The 24,789-nt window shown below is 42.0% G+C and overlaps 3 protein-coding genes, 1 long non-coding RNA gene and 2 pseudogenes across 7 annotated transcripts in view; 4 read left to right on the top strand and 2 right to left on the bottom strand.

Moving 5' to 3' along the window:
- LOC148135420 (uncharacterized) overlaps positions 1-24,789 on the top strand; it is a 560,459-nt pseudogene that overhangs the window by 464,235 nt on the left and 71,435 nt on the right. The window lies entirely within an intron of this gene.
- On the bottom strand, positions 5,240-7,957 carry LOC148135425 (uncharacterized). Its single transcript, XR_015755170.1, has 3 exons — positions 7,832-7,957; positions 7,489-7,560; positions 5,240-5,871 (listed from the first exon to the last, which is right to left on the bottom strand). It is a non-coding gene; the product is annotated as an uncharacterized LOC148135425 (long non-coding RNA).
- LOC122544597 (histone H2B 1/2-like) lies at positions 18,057-19,443 on the top strand. The gene has a single exon (XM_087984752.1). It carries the CDS (start codon positions 18,093-18,095, stop codon positions 18,471-18,473), a length of 381 nt encoding a protein of 126 aa, XP_087840878.1. The 5' UTR covers positions 18,057-18,092; the 3' UTR covers positions 18,474-19,443.
- LOC122544628 (histone H2A-like) lies at positions 19,457-20,292 on the top strand (annotated as a pseudogene).
- Positions 20,947-21,992, bottom strand: LOC122544615 (histone H4). Its single transcript, XM_087984741.1, has one exon. The coding sequence runs from the start codon at positions 21,966-21,968 to the stop codon at positions 21,657-21,659; it is 312 nt and encodes a 103-aa protein (XP_087840867.1). The 5' UTR covers positions 21,969-21,992; the 3' UTR covers positions 20,947-21,656.
- Positions 22,265-24,789, top strand: part of LOC122547710 (uncharacterized) — a 29,915-nt gene continuing 27,390 nt past the window's right edge. For 2 of the 3 annotated variants that reach the window (XR_015755108.1, XM_087984703.1), the window contains exons 1-3: positions 22,265-22,403; positions 23,148-23,229; positions 24,358-24,440. Coding sequence is in view for 1 of the 3 variants with exons in the window: in XM_087984704.1 (XP_087840830.1) it covers positions 22,355-22,403 (49 nt within the window). In the remaining 2 variants the exon portion in view is untranslated. The remainder of the gene's footprint in view (positions 22,404-23,147; positions 23,230-24,357; positions 24,441-24,789) is intronic. The other variant, XM_087984704.1, reaches the window with a different exon arrangement.

The raw sequence follows: 24,789 nt of genomic DNA, 5'->3' as shown, positions 1-24,789 counted from the left end.
CAGTTACATTTCCATATACTGAGTGTGTTGTTTGATTGCACAGTGCTCTGAATGAGACTTTCTGCTGTCGTTTCGAAGCTTTCAAAATGAACGGATATCAAACCAGAACATCTGTCTCACTGCAAGGGTCAGTCAAATAGCACAGAAACAGATCCTCCAAAATCTTAACAATGATATACTTATCTAAATGTCTTTTCAACATTGTGACTGTCCATATGCAGCACCCCCTTTTGAAGTTAATTCCACACAATCTGTCCTGTTTTTAAAAAAACTTACTTTTAAAATCTTTTTACCTTAAAAATGTATCTCATATATTGCAGTTTCTTACCATAGAAAAAGACACATACTATTCTCCTTACCTTTAGTCCTCATGATTGTCAAAACTCTATCACCCAACAAGATCTTAGGCTCCAGAGAACAGAAGTCCCAGCCTAATATAATGGAATCTTCCATTCCCATCAACATCCTAGTAAACTTTTTCTGAACTCTTTCCAGCTCAACAGTATACTTTTGATAACAGGATGATCAGAACTTAATACGGTAATCCAGAAGAGGACTCATCAACATCGTATGCAACCTCAATACGACCTTTCAACTCCGGTACTCTAAGGTCTGAGCAATGAAGGCAAACACGCTAGATGTTTTCTTCACCACATTGTCTTCATGTGAAGCAAACTTCAAAAATATGCAGCTGGCCAACTCGGTCTCTCTGTTCAACAGCACTACCCAAGGCCCTGCTTGTAATTGTATAAGGCCTACCCTTGTCTCCGTAACTCCATCTGCCATTCCTCACACTATTGACTGATTCAATCAAGATTTGTTTCTAATCTGAGATAGCTTTCACAGTCCACTATACCACCAATTTTGATGACATCTGCAAAATTACTAACCATGCCTTCTGTATTTTCATCTAAATCATTTACAGAAAAAACAAACAAGTGGACCCAGCACTGATTGGGGTGGAACATCATTGGTAACTTGCATCCAGTCCAGTAAGCAACTGTCCACCTCCTCTCTATCTCCTGCTGTTGTGCCAATTGACTATAAAATTGGCACGCTCAACCTGAATCCCATGTAATCTAACCTTGCTATTTAATCTACCATGCAGAAACTTGTAAAAGGCTTCACCAAACTTCAAGTCAATAATGTTTACCAATGTGCCCTCAATCTTCTTGGATACTCCCTCAACAATCTCAATCAACTTTGGGAAATATAATTTCCTTCTATAAAACAATCCTGACAATTCATAATTATTCCTTGCCCTCTCCTACCACTCCTCCCCAAGCCGCACATTTGAATCCTATCTTTCAGAATCACCTCCAACAATACACCCATCCCACAGGTCAGACTCACAGGTCTATACTTCCCAGGCTTCTCCTTACATCCCATCTTAAAATAATGGCAAAATATTACCTGATAACCGATAATCCAGCACATCACCATAGTTACAGATGATACAAATATTTCTGCAAGGGGCACCACAATATCCTCCTTAATTCACACAATGTCCTGGGATACACTAGATCAGGTCTCCGAGATTATCCAACTTTGTTTTCAAAGACCTCCAGCATTTCCTCTTCTGTACTGTGAACTCTTTTCAAAACATCAATATTCATTTTACTATGTTTGCCTGCTTCCCAGTAAAAACTGATGTGAAATTTCATTTTCTGCCTCTCACATCTTCTGAAATTCAAACAGAACTGCAGAGGTGAACTGGATCTGCTGGTAACAAAATGGCCCATGTCTGCTCCCACAAAATGGCTGACAAATGTCTGCCCTTAGTACATTGTCATTAATGGCTGTGAGTAATCTATTTTGACCAGGGCAAATCAGGGTACTTCTGAAAACCTACTAACTTTCACACACAGGCATAAATGTTTTGGTTCCATGTATCTCTGCTGGAAGTCTTTGAAAACAGATCTAAGACTAACGAACCAGAACAGAAAGCATTCTTACAAATCTTATAGCAACTAGTTAAAACTAAATATCTTTGGTATTTTTAACACACATAATTAGGACAATGGGAAATATAAGAGGAAAATCAGAATTTCATAAAGAAAGCACATGAGATGCAATGAATATCAGAATTCAAACTGACTCACAGATAAAGCCAGCCTAAGAGGCCTGAAGCAATTAACTTTGGAATGTGAATGAGGAGGATGCATAGAAAGATGGCAAGGATGAGTGATTATAATGTCTGTTCAATACCATGAGGTCATGGGAAGCTGAGGCCTGTTAAAGGAATGCCTGTCATTGATTCGGTGTCTTATAGGATTGAGTTTACGAAGTATGAGGGTGGATCAAAGTGATCAGGTTGTAAGCGATTGTTATCAGCAAATTTATAAAATACTGCTTTACGTTATAAATTCAGAGTGTGTCATGATCTCCCTTTCAGGGCTGGTCTCTGGAGAGGATCCTTTGTCCCTGCTTTAACTGGGTTTTGCATGAATAAACCTCCACTTGCCTGAGTTCTGCCTGCCTACTGAGTTTGTATTCCCTTTCAGGGGAAAAGGCTCCAACAACAACTACCTCTTTGATCTTTAAGGTACCCTACTCTCTTTCTCTCCCTCACTGTTAACTTGCTTTGAATGATCTTGTAGAATCTCATTGAATTATGCTTAACCTTATCTGCCAAGACTATCTGGTTCCCCCTCTTTGATTTCCTAATCTCCCTTTCAAGAATGCCCTTTCTATTTGCATAATGTTCAAGAGATGCTTTTCACCCCAGTTGTCTGTCTAATTTATGATTTATTTGTACTTGCAAATAAAACATTGACTTTGCTGCTCCTCTGATGTTGTGCTTTTCCAGTTTCATTTTTATCAACTCTGACTGTCCTTACTAAAAACCTTACATTTATCCACATTACATTGCTTTTGCTCAATGACTTCTCCTCAACACAGTCACAATGCATTTTCTTTCACAGCTCACCATCCGACCCAGTTTTATGTCATCTCTCAATCTGTAAATATTACATTTCGTTTCCTCTTCTAAATCATTGTGACTATATTGTGAAGAGTAGGATTCTAATCATGATTCTTGCCACGACTCCTAGTCATTGCCTGCCATCGAAAAAATGATCCATTTATTCCCTCTATGTGTTTTCTTTCAGTCAAGCAGTTTTTTTAAATCCATCTCAACACCATGTTCATAATTTTGTTTTATGTGAGATTTTGTCAAAAGAAACATCCAAATGATGCCATCTGCTTATCACCTCTACTCCAGCAGATTTGCCAAGCTGAGAACATAGAACATTATGACACAGGAACAGGCATTTCGAATCCATGCTGACTTTGTTTGGTCCCAATCTTTTTTTTCCTGCAGACACTCTGCAAGTATTTTTTTCCTGCAGGCTGAGTGGCCTATAATTCCCAGATTATGTCTAACTTGCTTTTCAAATAGATTGGTCACATTAGCTAACTCACAATCTGTGGAAAATATTGCAATGTCTATGGAAACTTGGAACATGACCATTCTCTATTTCTATGACCACTATGTTAAGTACTCTGGGATGTGGATGACCAGGCCCTGCTATTTCTCAGCTTGAATCTTATCCATTGTCCCAACACAATTTTCCAAACAATACTGATTTGTTTCAGTTTTTCCCTCTCGCTAAACTCTGTGTTCCCCAAGATTCCTGGTGCATCATTTGTGTCGTTCTTTGTGATCAGCGAACAAGTTACATATTTGAATGGATAGCCATTTTTGCTCCCTAATATGGACTGCCTCTTTTTGATCGTAAGAGACCTAGCTTTGTGGTCATCAACCCATGTTTTTTTTCCATTTCCCCTTTACACATTTATCAGTACTTTAACAGTTAGTTTATTTTTCAAAACATCTGCAAGCTTACTCCAGTCCTCATTTTCTCTTTCTTAATCAATGTCTTTTATCTCATCATTTGCTGAATTCTAAATTGTGGCGAAAGTGAGGACTGCAGATGTTGGAGATCAAAGTCAAGATTAGAGTGGTGCTGGAAAAGCGCAGCAGGTCAGGCAGCATCCGAGGAGCAGGAAAATCGATGTTTCGGGCAAAAGCCTTTCATCAGGAATGAGACTGGGAGCCTCCAGGGTGGAGAGATAAATGGGAGCGTAGTGGGGCTGGGGAGAAGGTAGTTAAGAGTTTAATCGATGGATGGACGTGGGGATGAAGGTGATGGGTCAGAGAGGAGGGTGGAGGGGATAGATGTGAAGGGAGATTGGCAGGTAGGACAGGTCATGAGGATGCTGCTGAGCTGGCAGGTTGGAACTGGTGTAAGGTGAGGGGAGGGGAAATGTGGAAACTGGTGAAGTCCACGAAGTTGGTTCTAAGCTTACTGTGAATCCTCTTGTAAAGATGCTACCTTGAAGAAGTTCTTCCCCTCTCTCTACAAAGATCTCAGTGAGTTTCTCTCTCACTGCAACTCCCAGATTATCTCCTCTGCCCTGAATTCTAAATTGTTCCCATGCTTTATGTTTGTCTGTTTATTTTCTTCCCAATTTGTATGCCTATTCTTGGGATGAAATATTATCTCATGAGCCCTAAAGTTTTGTTAAGTTTACAAAAGTAATAATTTGTAAATTGTAAAACTTTCCAAACTCAGGGCAACCTCCATCAGAAACTGTAGGGAGACATCACCTTGATAGAGGGCAAGTTTCTCTCTAAGCCACACACCAAATATCCCATTTACTTCACTGTCGCTCGATCAAGACTCTGGAATTCCCTGCTCATGGCATTGTGGGCACCGTGCCGCCTAACAGTTCTTCCTTCAACAGTTAGTGTTTTATTTTGGAAGCTGAATATTGAACTGTGTAATCATTCTATATTTGGAGCTGTGCATATGTTGGTTAGTTTTCTTTCATCTGAGTCAATTGTTTCAGAATTTCGCAAACAGAAAAAGATTGGGAGGAGATCAGTGTTGCTTCGTAATCAGTCCTTGCTTTGTTTAAAAACAGAAGTATCATGATCACGACCTGAATGTTGTGTTGATCAGTTGATGTCTTTCTACTCAGAAATGATATTTCTTTTCTTCCTCCAGGCAAATGTTTGATGGACCAAGGTGATGTAATATTTCCTCAGTACAAAGCCAAGTATGACCATCTGCTTCTACCAAACAGCAGCTATGTTACAGTTGTCAGGCTGGTGAACATCCTTTCCACAGTCAGAGTGGATTGAGTCAGACACGCATTGAGCTCAATTTCCAGAAGTATGCATTCAGTCCAAGAATCAGACACAACTGATGAAATATTTTTAAAAATTTCTCTTTATACTCAATGCTCAAAAGCTCAGTTCCAATAAATTCCATTATGCATAGCTAATTATCATTTGCAACATCAGAAGAGGGATAGGCTGTATCTTCATATGAAATATACATTCAGGAATTACATTAGTCCACATATAGTAAAGGCAATTTTAAAGTTACAATCAAGGTGAACAAACAAGTCATGTTGTCATATTGTTACAACAGGAATAGATGAAGAAGATATTGAGTGCAGATGCAGAAGGAAATTTTGATATTTTCAGTAACTGAGAAAGTCAAAATTACATTTTTGATAAATAATTAGATTAGATTACTTCCAGTGTGGAAACAGGCCCTTCGGTCCAACAAGTCCACACAGACCTGCCGAAGCGCACCCACCCAGACCCATTCCCCTACACCTAACACTACGGGCAATTTAGCATGGCCAATTCACCTAACCTGCACATTTTTTTTGGACTGTGGGAGGAAACCGGAGCACTCGAAGGAAACCCACGCAGACACGGGAAGAATATGCAAACTCCATACAGTCAATCGCCTGAGGCGAGAATTGAATCCGGGTCTCTGGCGCTGTGAGGCAGCAGTGCTAACCACTGTGCCATCGTGCCGCCCACAATCACTGTGTCACCGTGCTGCCCACCTGGAAAAGACACAATTAAACAATGTAAATTCCAAATGAATCTCTGGGCAAAAGCCTGATATCGAGACAGTGCTCATCACGTGTGTACACACCCACAACCACCATCTCCATCCCACCCCCATATGTGCTTGCATGCGCACACACACCATTCTATCTCTGAGTTACTGACTGATTTACAATAGTTGCAAATTCGTACACCATCCTGAAATCCAAATTACTACATCTAACAGTGATGAAGATCCATATACACCGCAACTAGCAGAAAACGTTTCATCAACTGCTTTCTACTCTCAGATCTCAAGTCAAAGAGATTGACAGGACAGAATACGTCTATTCAAATTATTAAGTCTGCACTGATCAAAAACAGTCTATAACAACACAGTTGATTGAAAGGGATTAGAATTGTTAACTCAATGAGTATTCCATTTCCATAGATCTTTCATGGGAGCAGTAAAGTTGACATCCCCATCTGTGTCATAACGCCATTTCATCATTTTGTAGGAGTTTTATTTCAAGTCCAGGAAGAAAGTTTTTCTTGTTCTGTGTGTCTTTCAAAATTTGTTTCAAGAAATCTATGAAGAACCCTGCATTCATCTTGACTATCTCTTCCTTAAACTACAAAAATAATCAAGGAATCAGGATATGGTTTTTTCAATGAGTCAATGGAATCAGATCGTTACTATTTAAAGCAGTGCAGAAGGAAAGAAAAAGCTAAAATTGATAGGTTTGTCAAGCTGCTCCTTTATTTTAATCACCAAGAGTTGTTTGTTCAGTAAATTGAATTTGACTGTTTAAATATTCTTCACCGATAGTGGAAAATAAAAGACCTTTTGTTTTCCCCCACCCTACCAGAGAGCAACAAGAATACTGCTAATGGTTTGCACCAGATCCTGTCCAGATTGGTAAATAAAATAGAATTGGCCAATTCTCTTTTCTGCACAAGGGGCATTGTCTTCAGTCAGCTGCAATGCAGTTGAAATGTTCACTTAGTTGTAAATTGATTCAGTTAATACTGATCATTAATTCATTGGTAAAATATGTCACAATGCAAAATTGATAGCATCCTGAAAACCAGACCTTGATGTCCCCAGTTTTCCTGGTTAGACTCTGCACTATAGGAATTACAAAAATCTATTGCTTTTTTCCCCTTGATTCTGAAGAAAAGCACAGATGTTTTTCTGCTGTAATGTGTTGCATGTTCACCTGTCCATGAATCCTATAGGCTCTAACACTAAAGAATATAGGCTGTGGACATTATCCAACTACATGTACAAGGGTAAATATTAGCAGATATAGAAACACATCCACTTTCACTGACGGGAGCTGACTCCAGAGGAAATGGATAAAACCTCATTTGTGTCAAATAGCAGAAGTTTAAACAATTTTTAAAAAGTGACATGTTTCAATTTAGACGACACTCAACCACTGTGAAATACAATAACCAAGAATAAGCACCATATTGGTATCAAGGATCAGAGACTGATCGATTGAATTCAGTTCTCACTCTTGGCCTGGTGCTAATGCAAACACACTTTATCCACACTCACATTCAAGGGGAAAAGGAATGAAATTTAGGCCCAGGTATTTCCAAATATGGACAGTTATAAATTGACTCACCAAACCATTAATCGCTTCAGTTAGCATTAGATGTTACATTTTACAGTGTCCAGCAGCAACTGATAAAGTCTCCTGTATACACAAAATGTAAAAAAGTCTGAAAACAATGAGATTCAGATTCATGGCAAAGGTAAACATTGAACCAACATTAATCCCTCAAACACAAAGTGTTAGTGAATATTGATCGAGTTTATCCAACACTCAGACCAAACAAATACAACTCAACCTGTAAAAAGAATGAGATTCACACACTCCACCTGATGCTGTTGCATACAAAACCAAACTGGCACTACAGTTATTCAATGGCAGAATACTGCAGAACTAATCTCACATTAGCATTTACCTTGAGATACTGGTAGTGAGTGGATGAAGTTCAGACGCCCAACAATTAGTGGAAATTAGTATGGAGAACAGATGACCAACAGAATGTCCCAGTGCGGACACAATGGGTTGAATGGCTGTATCAATTCTGTGACTCTGTCATAAATCACAAAATGCAGAAGAGTTTAAGGCCCAATCACAACACCCTTAAAAACTACTATCACAGAATGAATCTCAGTCACAGAGGATTCTGTTTTTCGAAATTCATTCATGGGATGAGGGCATCACTGGCTAGGCCAGTATTTATTGCCCATCCCTAACTCCTCAGGGGATAGTTATAAGTCAACCATGGGTCTGGAGACACAAGGATGGCAGTTTCCTTACAGGGCATTCGTGAACCAGATGGGTTTTCCTGACAATCAACCATAGATTCCTGGTGATGATTGGACTCTTAGAATATTATTGGCTGCCAGAGAATTAAGCAACTTTCATACATAAAAGAGTTGAAAATAGTTGGCACTGATTGAGTACTTGATTCTCACAGTCACACAGCAGAAACTGACAAGTATAGATCAATTCCAAAACACCCATGTGGACACAACAGAAACTGACAGGTGTAGATTGATAGCTCCTGTTACATATTCACTGTGCAGAAACTGAAAGGGAGAGAATGATCCATAAATACACACACACACACACACATACATACATACACAACTAAACTAACACATTCACTTAGCAAACATTGGCAGCTACAGTCTGGTTAATACATTTACACATGTATAAATAAGATGCTGACATACAGATTCTTAACTCCATCCTGAGATACCCAGAGCAGAATATAACAGGGACATATTGGTCAATCATGCACATGGCAGGACATCTCAGAGGAAGACTGATAACAACATTCTCATCATCAAAACTTATTGGAACAGAGTAATAACACTCCCTGTTTCAAATCGCATACATTGACATGTACAGTTTGATAAATGACACTCCTGTTTACCGCACAGAAACTGACCGGTAGAAATTAATAACAAAAATTGCTGGAAAATCCACAGGTTTGGCAGTATTGGTGCTGGGAAATCAGACTTAACATTTGCGGTCTCTTGACCCCTCCTCAGAACTGATTGTGTGCATTTTCCTAGCTACCATTTGGTCTTCTCTATGCTGGGGAAACTGAGTGTAGATTGGGTGTCCACTGTGCAGAACACCTACATTCTGTCCAGAAAAAAATGTCCCTGAGCTTCTAGTTGCATGCCACTTCAACACACCACCCTGTACCCTGGCCAACATCTCTGTCCCAGGCTTGCTGCAGTGCTCCAGCAAAGTTCAGTGCAAGTTCAGAAGAACAGCACCTCATTTTCTGCTTGGGAACTCAACAGCCTTCTGGACTCAATATTGAATTCTACAACTTTAGAGCTAGAGCTGTCCCGTATCATTACCCAAAACCCCTCTCATCACGCAGTGTTATCATATGGTCTTCTATTGTACACCAAAACTCACTAACAGTCTCTATTAATAGCTATTACCATCCTCATCTGACTGTGATCCACTAGTGTATCTGTTCAACTGGTCTTCCCTCTCTTTGGTTCTATATCCATCCACCATTTACTCCCTTACCTTTCAACACACACTATCTTCTGCAGAAAGTCTAATATTTTCCTGGCTACCATCTCTTCACAGGAAGGGTTCCTAGACTGGAAATTTTAACTCTAATTTCTGTCCACAGACTCTGTCAGACCTGCTGAGATCTTCCAGCAATTTGTTTTAGTTTCTGATTTCCAGCATCTGCAGTTCTTTTGGTTTTCATTTAGAGATTAATAACTACATTTTCACATTCACAGAGCAGAAACTACCAGGGAAAATTGACAACCACATTCACATGTTCACAAAAGAAAATCTGTCGTGCGAGTATTGATAAATGCACTCATGTTTACATTACAGAGCCTGACCGGGAAGGGTTCTTAACTGAACAAAACATTAATGAAGCAAAAACTGAAAGGGACTGTTAAAAAGTAAATTCTCATATTCACATAGCAGAACCTGGCAGACTTAGATTGACAATTATTCAAACACATTCAGTATTGAGTACAGTTGTTGGGAGGTCACCTTGCAGCTGTACAAGACATTGGTTAGGCCACTGTTGGAATATTGCATGCAATTCTGGTCTCCTTCCTATAGGAATAATATTGTGAATCTTGAAAGGGTTCAGAAAAGGGTTTACAAGGATGTTGCCAGTTTTGGAGGGTTTGAGCTATTGGGAGACGTTGAATAGGCTAGGGCTATTTTCCCTGGAGCATCGGAGGCCGAGGGGTGACATTATAGAGGTTTATAAAATCATGAGGGGCATGGATAGGATAAATAGACAAAATCTTTCCCTGGGGAGGGGGGGTCCAGAACTGGAGGGCATAGGTTTAGGGTGAGAGGGAAAAAATATAGAAGAGACCTAAGGGGCATGTTTTCATGCAGAGGGTGGTACTTGTATGGAATGACCTGCCAGGAGGAAGTGGTGGAGGCTAGTACAATTGCAGCATTTAAAAGGCATCAAGATGGGTATATGAATAGGAAGTATTTGGAGGGATATGGGCTGGGTGCTGCCCAGTGGGACTAGATTGGGTTGGGATATCTAGTTGGCATAGACAAGTTGGACTGAAGGGTCTGTTTCAGTGCTGTACATCTCTATGACATTCACCAAGCAGATTTCCTCAGATGGCTAAGGGAATTCAGCATGTCCATAAAGACTTGCAAACTTTTATAGATGCACCACAGAAAGCATCCTATTTGGATGTGTCACAGCGTAGTATGGCTTCTGTCCTGTCCAAGACCACAAGAAACTACAGAGAGTTGTGACTCAGCCCAGTCCATCTCTGAAAGCAGCCTTCCATCCAAAGGCTCCAATTCCAATTCCCCCTGTCTTGGGAAAGCAACCAACAACATGAAAGACACATCCAACCCCAGTTATACGCTCCTCCACCCTGGTCTGTCAGGTAGAAAATACAGAAGTTGGAATACACCATCCAACAGATTCAACAACTGCTTCTCCGCTACTATTAGACGTTTGACTGGATCTCTAAATTTTGATGCTATTCTCTGTCAGCACCTTTTCTGCAGCTTTAACACTGTATTCTGGATTCTGTTCTGTTACTTTGGTGGACTTTGGATGAGATAATCTGTAAGGTGCACAAAACAATACTTTTCAATTTATCTTAGGATACCCTATCCTATGAGACACCTAATCAATGATGGGCATCCATTGGACAGCTCCAGGTTTACATAATCTCAAGATGATTAGCAGATACTGTAATCGCTCGGCCTTGGGATCTTTCTATGTATCCTATTTGTTCACATTCCAGAGTTACTTGCTATACTGCTTCGGGTTTCTGTCAGTCTAGCTTATCTTGAGGGACATCCTGAATGCTATTATTCATTGTATTTAATTTTAATCAAATTCTATCACACTTACATGTGATAGATGCCCCAAAGTCCTTATTATATATGAAAAAAAAACAGAAAACAGTAATTGTGCATTACTTATTATAAATTTGTAATTTTAATTTCTCTTATAAAGTTAGTTAAAATGTGTAAAGTCACACAGTTAAGAAACTGAGTAGTATAAGATAACTTTAGCTGTTACCCCCTCAGTTGTTTTAGGGGATTAATGGTCTATATCTAACATCTGGTGCCTGTTCATTTACTGGCACAATTCCCTTTCATTTAATGTGGCTGGAGTTACTCGTTCATCAGACCTTAGGTCTGCTGGTCAGAACTGTTTCGAATGGAAACAGGGTGGGTCCTTTTTACTGTCCTCTGAGTGGCTTGTTCAATGGTATCATTATGCCTCAGTGTGTGTGAACAGGCTGATGTGCTTAGTTTCAGTCATTGTGTTTCATGTCCTGCTATTTAATTCTACTTTCCACTTATCAGCCAGTTTGTGTTAACAGATATGGGCCACTCTATTCTGGGAGGTACAGGCCACCCCAACAGCCTTTGACAAAGTCGCATATAAAAGACTGGTCTAAGATTGGCTCTTGGAGTCTTAAGCAAACTGGATTTGAAATTAGCTTGCAGACAGGATGCAAAGTGTGATGGTGATGGGTTGTGTTTGTGATTGGAAGCCTGTGACCAGCGGTGTCCCACAGGGATCAGTGCCGGGACACTTGCTGTTCATTACGTACATTAACGACTTTGATGTGAATGTAGAATGTATAATTACTATATTTATAGATGAGATTTTAGTGTGGAAGTGCAAAATATGTTGGTGCAGGCTTGGAGGGCAAAGGGCATGTGACTGTGCTGTACTGTTCTTTCTTCTTCGACATGAAAATTGACAGCCCTGTTGATCGTGAGGGGGATGGTCTCAGGCTACAGTATGAGTACCACCGGCAGAACAATGGCTCTGATATTCCTGATAAGTGTGAGATATTGCATTTTAGGAGGTCTAACAGGGGAAAGAATTACACAATAAAGGGTAAGTCCCTAGGGAGTACTGAGGAACAAAGGGACCTTGGTATACAAGTCTAGAAAGAAATTGGTGGAGACAATTACACCATTTAAAAGGCACCTGGATGGATACAAGAACAGGAAGAGTTTAGAGGGATATGGGCCATGTGCTGGCAAATGAGACTGGATTAGTTCAGGATATCTGGTTGGCATGGATGAGTCCAGCCAAAGTATCTGTTTCTGTGCTGTATAAACCTATGACTGTATGGCTGTGAATAATAACATTTATTGGAAATGGGGTGATGTGCATGGAGAATGGAGAGAGATAAAAAATTGTAATTCCTTGATGGTATTTGACTCTTTGTTTGAAACGTTTCTTCTGGAAATTGAGCTCAATGTCCATCTAATTCAAACTGCTCTGTGACTGTGGAAAGGAAGTTCTTTAGTCTGACAACAGTAACCTACCTGCTGTTTGTTAGATGGAACGGATCACACTTGACTTTGCCCCGAGGGAATATGTCGTGATCCTTTCAAAAATCTTTTTTATATATCAAATCAGTGTGTATACACAATGGAGAACAGCCTGAGTAGTCAACATTAAGATTAGATTAGATTACTTTACAGTGTGGAAACAGGCCCTTCGGCCCAACAAGTCCACACCGACCCGCCGAAGCGTAACCCACCCATACCCCTACATTTACCCCTTACCTAACACTACGGGCAATTTAGCATGGCCAATTCACCTGACCTACACATCTTTGGACTGTGGGAGGAAACCGGAGCACCCGGAGGAAACCCACGCAGACACGGGGAGAACGTGCAAACTCCACACAGTCAGTCGCTTGAGGCGGGAATTGAACCCGGGTCTCTGGCGCTGCGAGGCAGCAGTGCTAACCACTGTGCCACCGTGCCGCCCACCGTGCCGACCTTAGAAATTTTAGTTTCTAAGGTCTTCACTAGATGCTGCGCTCTTCCAGCACCACTAATCCAGAATTTGGTTTCCAGCATCTGCAGTCATTGTTTTTACCGGGAAGAAGCTGCTGTCGGACATTCTTGTGGTTTACAATCCTCTAAACTTGTTGAGATTTCATTGTTTCCCACTGTTTGTTGAGATTGTGCAGTCAATAGCGGAATCGCAGACCGACTGTAGGAATGGGATACTCCTTTAAAAGGAGTGTGTCTTGGAAAAAAAAAGATATAGCACCTTTCTTTCTCTCTCCAACATGTTGTATATTGGGAGTTGGATATTGAACTGTGTCAGCATTCCAGTGGTGAGTAGTCCCATTCATGGAGCTGTGCAGTTTTTGCTCAGTTTCTCCATCTCACTCAATTGGTATCGAATCAGATGAAAAACAAACACAATCTCCAGACAAAGAGCAGCTCAGTGCAGCAATGGAATCCGATCCGTGGTTCTGGTTAATTTGCTGGCTTATCCTAACGAATATGCAATGAATGTGACATTGATCAATATTGCCAGACTCGCTTCACATTGATTAACAGGTGGTGTCTCTCTATCTTCCTCCAGACAAATACCTGAGGGACTAAGACACTTCCTCGGTTCAAAGGGAAGTGTGACCAGCTGCCTCAAGCAAACAGCAGGATGTAGCCCATTGACATTTACACCAGGTTTGAAGATAGATAAACTGAATCCTCATCCAAAATAGACACTCAGGAACAGCATTAAAATCTACATTTAATAAGAACATTTTCAAAGTTACAATGAAGATAAACAAATAGATTATACTGTTACATAGTTTGAACAACCATCCGTGAGGTAGTTGCTAAGTACAGAGATGGAGGGAAACTGTGCTCATCAACAGTTTCTCTCTCTCCATTCGCAGTGCACATCACCCCATTTCCAATAAGTGTTATTATTCACAGCCATTGCGTCATAGAGATGTACAGCATGGAAACAGACCCTTCGGTTCAATTCGTCCATGCCAATCAGATATCCTAACCAATCCAGTCCCATTTCCCAGCACATGGCCCATATCCCTCAAAATCCTTCCTGTCCACATACCCATTCAGGTGCCTTTTAAATATTGTAGTTGTACCAGCCTCCACCACTTATCCATGCTGCTCATGATTTTATGAACCTCTATAAAGGTCCCTCTCCAGGGAAACCAGCTCCAGCCTATTCAGCTTAGATTAGTTTAGTTACAGTCTGGAAACAGGTCCTTCAGCCCAACAAGTCCACACTGACCCGCCGAAGCGCAACCCACTCAGACCCATTCTGCTACATTTATCCCTTCACCTAACACTACGGGCAATTTTATTTTGGCCAATTCACCTAACCTGCACATTTTTGGACTGTGGGAGGAAACCGGAGCACCCAGAGGAAACCCACGCAGGCACAGGGAGAATGTGCAAACTCCACACAGTCAGTCGCCTGAGGCGGGAATTGAACCCAGGTCTCTGGCACTGTGAGGCAGCAGCGCGAGCCACCATGCCGCCCATTCTACTGCTAACTCAAATCGTCCAACCCAGATGAAGCACATTTACATGGAGTTTATCTGTGACTGAGAAGGACAGCATCAATCTTTTACTGAATAGTCATCACTGACAGAGATGACAATTAAATAATGTGATTTCCAAACAAAGTCTCACTCCTAAAAGACCTCCTAGTGGTAGCTCATGTGCTACTCACAACACCTCCCTCAATAACCCACTGGCGATACAACTTCATACACTTCTGCCCATTTCTCATCAGCCTGAATATGTGATGGTCTCCATTTCCTCATTAAGACATCATTTTTAAGATAATAATACGCAGGGATATATTCAGATTCTTTTTCTGTGTTGGCCTTTTGGTACAATTGCTTTAAATGTTCATCTTTCTGCTGTAACTTGCTTAATTTATCTCAGCTATGTCTTCCCAGTTTGTTTCAACCATCTGATCAAACACGGTCTCTGCTAATTTCACTTCAACTGTTTTATCTGTACTCTTTGATCTCTCCTGTTTCAAAAACTGGTGACTTTGTCATCACACAGTCAGGAAAAATCCCAGGATATATGTCCAGCAATAATTCAGTTGCCAGAGTTTTCACTGGCTGTTGTGGTTCTGTTCGCTGAGCTGGGAAATTGTGTTGCAGACGTTTCATCCCCTATCCAGGTGACATCCTCCGTGCTTGGGAGCCTCCTGTGAAGTGCTTCTGTGATCTTTTCTCTGGCATTTATAGTGGTTTGAATCCGGTTCCGGTTGTCAGTTCCAGCTGTCCGCTGCAGTGGCCGGTATATTGGGTCCAGGTCGATGTGCTTGATGACTCTCGACTCCAATCTGTGTCCGTCTGTTTCTGGGATGTATTTTTGTAAACTGTATTTCACAGTCTTAACATGTCAGTATGCTACTGGTCTGCAACTCAAACCTTCTGAAGTGTACCTTGTTGCTTTACTCTGTCGGTGTCAATTTTGAAAGTACCAGGTACCACTTTGGACAGACTCAGGTAGGCCTCACTATCCTCCACTCCCATACCCTATGAATATCAGCTTCTGCAAATTGAAGCTGAGTTTGTATTTATAACTGCAGCATTTTGATAACAGATAATACTTTGTACATTGCAGATATTGTCAGTAACAATGTCACTGCTGATGTTACATTGTTTATGCCAGTTTCTAGGTAATCAATAGTTGCATTATATTCAAAGTTTGGGAGAAGATTTGTAGCTTGGGTGCTCATTGTTGTGGTTCTGTTTGCCGAGGCGAGAGACGCTCAGATAGTCCAGGAAATGGGAATCCTGTGTCAACCACCTAAGCGCCACAAACAAACTCGGCGAACAGAACCACAACAGTTGCATTATATCTTTACAATTTATTGCTTTGCAAGTGACTCAAGTATTTCATTCTGTAACTGCCAATTTGTTGTTTCTAATCTTATATTTACACAGTTTCAGTCAATCACTGGCATGACAGAGAGCAAATATCTCAACATCTCTGTAAATATGACAGTTTCTGGTCTGTAAATGTGATTGATTAAACTATTACATTTACAGACCAGAAACTGTCATATTCACACAGTAGAAACCAACAGGTATAGGGTGATAACTTCATTCAAGTATGCACATAGCAGAATCTTACTGGGAGAGGGTGATACCTGTACTCACATATTCACATAGCAGAAGCTTAGAGCTGCAAATTGATACATAGGCTCTCATTGTAAGTATGAAATGATTGGGTATATTCTCATTGGAGTTTTGAAGAACAATGTATGACCTTTAGAGCAAAAAAAAAGATCTGATGGGAGTTGACAGAGTTGATGCTGGGAGGATGGCACTGCTCATGAGAGAATCTAGAGTAAGGGATACAGTTTTGAACGGGAAGCCTTTTGTTCCACAGAGTTAGGGTTGGGTTGTCAGCTTAATATATGCTAATGCACCCATATATCTTTTTTTGATACATAAGGGAGTCTTTGGTTATCGGCACTAAACATCAAAATGAGATGAAGGCCATAGCTAAAGCCTTTGTGATCTGTTCTCCTAACAGAGTACACACAGGCAGATAGAAATGTCACAGAGTTCTCATGCTGCTTATGGTGTTCTGCTTTGAGATATTTAAAGTGACACAAGATAGAAAGAAATTAATAACTACAGCATATACACTGTATCTGCATGACAGGATTTGGAAGCATCACTCATCATATACTTTATTTGTAACTTAGTGAAAAACAAATTAACCATCCATTTTATCAGAAACTTTGAGATGTTGAGATATTTGCTCTCTGTCATGCCAGTGATTGACTGAAACTGAGTAAATATAAGATTAGAAACAACAAACTGGCAGTTACAGAATGAAATACGATGTGCTGGAAAAGCACAGCATGTCAGGCAGCATCCGAGGAGCAGGAGAATTGATGTTTCAAGCATAAACCCTTCATCTCAACGTTTTAGGCATAAGCCCAGCATCTGCAATCCTCACTTTCTCATGGGGGCACAGATTGGACGAATATTTCTAAGTGGCTGGCAAATAGTGTAACGTTTTACCACATACAACAGTGTTTGATGGTTACAGAATAAAAGCTGTCTTGAATTAACACTCATTGACTATTACACAGAGGACCAGAGCCTCAGTGGACAGATGTTGAGTTAATGCCAAATGTGTAAATTAGGACTCGACAGATACAAAGTTAAAGCGACACACATATATATAGTATGTTAACAGTTGCTGGTTAACAGGTATTCGCATATGACTGAGAAATGTTATAAATCCCGACATGAAACTGCAAGACGTCTAAATGAAAAGCGCAGCAAAGTGGTTCAGTTACACTGCAGGTACTTGCAAAGCACACAGTTATCGATAGGTCTCTGGGCCCACAGTTATCCCTCAAGGTATCAGAAATATACCATCAACCCCAAGTGTAGAAAACACTCACAGTCAGGTTCCAGTGGTTTGTGTAACTTGACAACAAATGTAATCACAATTTCGAATGGATGAGAGTTTTTTTTTCACACAGTGACAAGTTCTGTGTTAATTCCAGCCTATACAGAGGAACAGAAACAGACATGCGGAGCTAGAAACACATGATCACAACAACGAGCAAAAGGAAACCGAGCCAATACCACAGTCACTTTCTGTGTCACAGACACAAAACAAATCTCCCTCAGTCAGACTGACAGGAACAGAATCACCATCCACTTCACATTTCGTTGTAGTTTATGACAGATCCACATTGGATCCCACACTAACCAATCAGAGAGACTCAATGTTGGGGAATGATTCTGTGTAAACTACCCAATCAGGAACCAGACTTTCCCCATCCCTCATTAGCATTGCTGACGTCGTCAGTCTATAAAAAGGGAGCTCCGAGCCCGCTTTCCCTTATTCTGTGTCTGATAGTGAGCGGCGCTATGGCTGATGAGAAGAAAGCACAGCAAGCCTCCAAGAAGGGCGCGAAGAAAATCATCAAGAAGGCGCCAGTGAAGGGCGGTAAGAAGAGGAAGCGGACCAGGAGAGAAAGTTACGCCATATATATCTACAAAGTGATGAAACAGGTTCACCCCGACACCGGCATCTCCTCCAAGGCCATGAGCATCATGAATTCGTTCGTCAACGATATTTTCGAGCGCATCGCGGGGGAGGCTTCCCGCCTGGCTCATTACAACAAGCGCAGCACCATCAGCTCCCGGGAGATCCAGACCGCCGTGCGGCTGCTGCTGCCCGGGGAGCTGGCCAAGCACGCCGTGTCGGAGGGTACAAAGGCGGTGACCAAGTACACCAGCTCCAAGTGAAGGACCGCATCGCACTGAAACACACACATCCACAACCTAAAGGCTCTTATAAGAGCCACCCACAATTTCCCTGAGACAGCTGAACCATTTCTTTGAGTTGTTTGTTTTAGTTTACATGTGATTCTTGATAAGGCATTTTAACTTCTTGTGCCACATGTTTTTATGTTAATAAGTGCTTTGCAAATTATTCGGGAGTGTGGTGGAGAGAGCAGATCAGGCGCCAGTGAGTCATTTTTCATCTTGCTGCTTCACCCCTGGCAGACAAATGCCCACGTCTTTCCGTCCCACGATTGATGCATTTACTTATGATTTACTTTACATTTCCAATGCGCGGGTTTGATCCGATTTGTCGCAATGCAAAATAAAGCTTCCTGCTGTTGGTGAGAGACTTTCAAACCGAACCGAGAGAACACCAACACAGCTACCGGGCTGAAACGTGGAGCTTCTGCTGAATCCGATCGAGAGCAATGAGGGTGGACAGCTTTAAAATATCGTCTTTAAAAACGTGTTCGCAATCGATGTTGAGCCGGAAGAATGATGTATGCTGCTTCATCAGCATATCGGGGTGGTATTAAAATGTGCAAAGAAAAGACAGGTTGCAGACTGCAGTGTTTGGCCTGTTTTGTTTCAGCTTCTCAAGGTTTAGAAAATAACCCATTCTCAAGATCAGAAATGGACAGATGCAGATTGGCAAATGAGGGAGAGTAAGACCGTGTGAAGTACACATTTGTAAACTAAAAGTAAATTATCATGTATATTAATGTTTTTTGAACTTTACTCAGTTTTTTGTACTTCAGGTTTCAGGGAAAACATACTCCTTTGTTTGGAATTTGGCGGGATTTTCAAATTGGCAAGAAAGCGGTTGATGATTTGCCGCCTGTCGTTGCCGCCCTCCTCTCCGGATTGGGGAATGAAGCAGATTTGATTCAGGATTGTAACAACATTAGGAGACGCTAACCAATCAGAAATGGTCGCCCCACCATTCCTCCCGAAGGTATAAGAGACCGCAATGTGGGCGGAGTGTAGCATTCTCTCTGAAAGCGCTTGTGATAATGTCTGGAAGAGGAAAGGGTGGTGGGAAAGGTCGTGCCAAGGCGAAGTCTCGGTCGTCCCGGGCTGGCCTTCAGTTCCCGGTGGGCCGTGTTCACAGGCTCCTGAGAAAGGGTAACTATGCTGAGCGTGTGGGTGCCGGAGCGCCGGTCTATCTGGCTGCGGTGCTGGAGTATCTGACGGCTGAAATCCTGGAGCTGGCCGGCAACGCGGCCCGGGACAACAAGAAGACCCGCATCATCCCCAGGCACCTGCAGCTGGCCGTGCGCAACGACGAGGAGCTCAACAAGCTGCTGGGAGGGGTGACCATCGCTCAGGGCGGGGTGCTGCCTAATATCCAGGCCGTGCTGCTGCCCAAGAAAACCTCCGCTGCGGGATCTGCTAAAAAGTGAAGAGACTATTCTTGAATCTGACAACCCAAAGGCTCTTTTAAGAGCCACTCACAGCATCTGTGAAAGGAGCTGAAATCTTTGTCGGGTTGAATTACTTTCCTTTTAATTTGTAGAGCTCTGGCCGTTGTACCTGACATCGCTAAATTTCTATTTCCTTTTTATTAGATACTGTTACTGTCTGTGGGAGTAGAGGAAGATTATATCATACAATACGATTGTAAGGGTGTCTGGAACTACATTATTTCTCATTGCACGGTCACTGCCTGAATGATCTTTGTTTGATCAATGTTCTGTGAGTTTAGAATAGTGTCACGGATGTTCGCGATCGGGTTTGGCTTAACATTTCCTTTAACTGCATCAATAAACTGAATTCTCCCACTGTCTCTGCAGCATTCACCTCTGCAATTTATTCTCTGCTCGATTCATCCCCACTCTTATTTTCGTTAGCCTCCGGAGAGAGAGAGCGTGTTCAATAGCAGTCAGTCATTTTTCAGCTGTAAAAGGAGGGAATGCGGTAAAGTGAGATTGTGTGAAGTTTAGTTTCATAATCGAAAAACCAATCAACGTGTACATGCATTCTCCACTCTATAACCTCCTCCTCTTTTATACGTGATGGCGGGCATTTTCAAATTTGAAAATTAGCTGTTGATCTCTTGGCGCCATTTCCCTCCTGCCTCCATCTCACCACAAGCCATGTTATCGCAAAGGAAGTCAATGAGGAGATGTTTTTTTTCCCAGAAATATCTAACCCAACACCAAATTTGATGTGAAAATCACTCTTCTAAATCACTATATTTCCGCAATCCCTGAATGAAGATCTCATTAGTTGCAAATTAACTGCTGCTGCCGCCTTCCGTTTTTGTTTTTAACTCACTTCCGATCGAAATACAGTACTAATGTCTCCTATCGCTTCCTGCTCTCTCTGGATGAGCAACCGAACCTGTACCCGCCGTGAATCCATCGAAAAACCGCCGATTGAAACATCTTAAAAGCTAAAACAGTGTACACCGATAAAATTACAGAACCACACTTTATCGGTAATTTTTATTTCATCCAGACTATTACTTGTCCGAAGACAATTTGTAATCGCTGCCTAAACGGGCAAATGGAAAGAACGCGCCACATAAACACATCCGCAGGCTCCCGGAGTGTTATGCCTGGGAAATATAAATACTGTAATAAGTAACATTAACGTCTGGGTTCCACAATAAATAAAATCAAATTATTACTTATGGCATGGACAGCCAAGTACACATTGATATAATTACTGAGATGGACATGTGGTCATGAAAAAAAAGAGAAAGATCAGCCATGTCCGAAAGGGAGAACAAGCTGGATGGGCAGAATGGCCTAATGCTGCTGCTATATCTTACAATTACAAGTTACGATGCGATTCTTTATATGGAATAATCAGGTTGCACAAGTAGAGACTCGTTTGGCCGAATAGCCTCTTATCTACCCTGTAGGAATACTTGCAATGTTAAAATCATTCGCCACGGTAAACAGCAACAAAGTGAACCGTCCACTCCTAATGTTCTCTGCCGTACCTCAGAACACGGCATTAGTACATTTTCGAAACTGAAATAATTGTAAGTCGCGAGAAACGCGAAATAACCGGCGAGAGTTCCAATCCCCTCATTGTGTACTGCCTTCCCCGTCCTCAGGCCTCCGCTCTCTATCGGAGGGTTTGGGTGGCTCTGAAAAGAGCCTTTGGGTTCGTTCGAAAAGGGTCGCTTTATGTTCAGCCGCCGAATCCATAGAGAGTGCGGCCCTGGCGTTTCAGAGCGTACACCACATCCATGGCGGTGACCGTCTTGCGCTTGGCGTGCTCAGTGTAGGTGACCGCATCCCTGATCACATTCTCCAGGAAAACCTTCAGCACCCCGCGGGTCTCCTCGTAGATCAAGCCCGAGATGCGCTTGACCCCGCCACGGCGAGCCAGGCGCCGGATGGCTGGTTTGGTGATGCCCTGGATGTTATCACGGAGCACTTTGCGGTGCCGCTTCGCTCCGCCTTTTCCCAGGCCTTTACCTCCTTTGCCTCTTCCAGACATCACGCTTCTTCACTCCAATCGCTGCCGAATGAGAGCCGAGCTGCCTCCCCTTCCTTTTTTATACAGTCCGACCCGACCTGACTGAGAAAGAGCTGACAGAGAGAGGCAGGTCCGGAGAGGAAACTGAGTGACAGAGCAGGGAAATGGCTTTGATCATCCAGCTCCGCCTCCAGCTCACTCCCGCCCCAACTGTATCTGGGACTGAACCTTTTCTCCCCAAAGCTGACCTGACCAGAGGAGCGCATGCGTGAGGCCCTCCCCCAGCGCTGCCATTGAGGAGCATTTACTCAGTGAGTGCAAGAGGTTTGTTTGAAACAGACCGCAATGGAGAGATCAGCGCCCAGGGAAGCGAGGGAACAGCAGGCTCCTTCCAGCAGCACGTCGGGATGGGAGCCTGGGACACAGAGGGGGCTCCGAGACCGGGATTGATTCGGGGTGAGTTCAGGGAGAACCGGGGGCTGTTTGTAAGAGGCCGAGCGGAGCAGGAACTGGTCCCGGAACTTAGAGGGAGCGGGCTGGGGGGAAGAGAGAGGCCTTTCTCGGGCTGTGTGTGGGCCTGCTGAGGGAGGGAGGGAGGAAGCTGCTGTGGGACATTCTTGTGGTTTGCAATCTCTGAACCCAGTTTTAATTTCAATCTGTTTCCTGGTCTTTCTTGAGGTTGGGTGGACCAACTGTAGGAATGTGATACTCTTGTAAAAGGACATAAAGCTAGGGTCTTGGTAAAAACATTAGAAATAGCGCCGTTTTTCCTCTTTCCAGCAGGTAGTTGGGGAGTTGGATATTGAACTGTGTAAGCATCCTGCTGGTTGAGTACACCTATTCATGGTGCTGGGCAGTTGTTGCTCAGTTTCTGGATATCATGCAACTGATATCAAGTTAAAAATCGCACAACACCAGGTTTTAGTCCAACAGTTGTTTTTTTGGAAGCACTTGATGTGTAACTTTCTGCACCTCAGTCCCACACCAACATCTCCAAATCAACTGGTATCGAATCACATGAAAAACAAACACAATCTCCAGACAAGGAGCAGCTCAGAGTAACAATGGAATCAGATCAGTGGTTCTGGTTAAGTTGTTGGTTTTAAATAAAAAAAAACACGCATTCTAATTAATATGTAACGAATGTGACAGACTAGCCTCATGTTGATTTAAAAGTGGTGTCCCTGTGTCTTCCTCCAGAAAAGCACCTGAGGGACTAAGACACTGTAATACTTCCTCAGTTCAAAGTAAAGAGTGACCAGCTGTCTCGAATAAATGGAAGGTATGTAGCCCATTGACGTTTACACACCAGTATTGAAGATAAACTGAATCCTCATTCAGGAATACTATTAAAATCTGCAGTTATTAACAGAATTTTCAAAGTTACAATGAAGATAGACAAATAGGCTACATCGTTGAAACGATGCAACAACTATCAGGGTTAAGTACAGAGATGGAAGGAAACTGTGCTCACTGACAGGGCAAGAGTGACTGAAGAGTCATCGAGACAGAGCATAGAAACAGACCCTTTGGTCCAACTTGTCCATGCCGATCAGATATCGTAACCTAATCTGGACCCATTTGCCAGCACTTAGCTCATCTCTCTCTAAACCTTTCCTGTTCATATTGTTAAAGTATAGATTAAAGATGGCCCAGGGAATCCCTTGTGGACTCGGACCTATCAGCCTCTCTTGGTTCATCCTGGAGATTGTACTCTTTGGTAGTCTGGAATAAAAACCTCTTACAAACAGTTTAGTTCATTGTTAGCCTTCCCCTATATTTACCAATAGCACTGTTACAACATAACATTGACATCTAAAACCTTTAAAAAGTAGGATACCAGCTCTTCCTTTCAGAGCCCTCGCAGGCTACTCCACTCTTCTGTCCCCAATACCACTCTTCTGTCCCCAATAGGCTTCCTTTTTACAAAACTTTACAAAAAACACTGCATGTTCTTAATTAGACAGACAGTGGAAAGGCAATAATTTGTAAGGAAGAGAAGTTAATTAACAGGTCTGTGTGCGCTTAGCTGATCACTCCTGTAGGCCCTTAGCCATCCATCAGGTGGGAAAAACAGATCCAGCCGAGTCAGGCGCCTGTTGGTGAGGTAAGTCCCTATCATAAAGAGGTATCAGTCCAAACTATGTGGGAGAGGTCATAACGTAACCTTGCACAGCTTGCATGTCAGATATCATTGTTTTACAAAATAGCATCTTAGTGAAGAGGGCAAGCTTTGACCATAAAATAGCTTCCTGACAGATTGTGTCAGAATCTCGGTTTAGAATAATTTTTAAGCTAGGAGGAGACTCCTGCTTTTTATCTTAAACACAAAATCATTCTGTACCTGAGGCTGAAAGGTTACATTTTAAATGATTCATTAGTTTCAAATTAAACATGCTTTCTTTTCAAGGTTGTAATTCAAATTCAAAGAAGACAGAAGATCTGATGAGTTAGAATTGACAGTGGGGCAGTCATGGAGTGTAAGAACACCAAGTAAGTTAAAGCTGCATCAATATTACATTTTAGAGTTTGCATTTCATAGATCAGTGACCGGCTACGCACAATCATCATAACGTCCCAAAGTGCACATACAAGGCAAACACCACACACACACACACCCTGACCGTTTATTACAAGGCTTTTGACATGCTTCTGAGATGACACCGAGTTTCCGAGATCACGATCAAACATTAATTTCATAACTTAACATCTGTGAATGTTATCAGTCTGTGTCCTTTTTACACAGACTCATTGATGTTAAGGCAAATGTTCTAAATTGCTTTCGAGCATCCTGTTATCACTTGGTGAGAACAGATTCTTCTGTACATCCTAGGTTCCGCCT

The sequence above is a fragment of the Chiloscyllium plagiosum genome, unplaced genomic scaffold (assembly GCF_037043375.1).
Source record: "Chiloscyllium plagiosum isolate Xiang-an unplaced genomic scaffold, Cpla_swu_hap1 HiC_scaffold_49, whole genome shotgun sequence".
Lineage (NCBI taxonomy): Eukaryota > Metazoa > Chordata > Chondrichthyes > Orectolobiformes > Hemiscylliidae > Chiloscyllium > Chiloscyllium plagiosum.
This window is presented reverse-complemented; position numbering and strand designations above follow the sequence as displayed.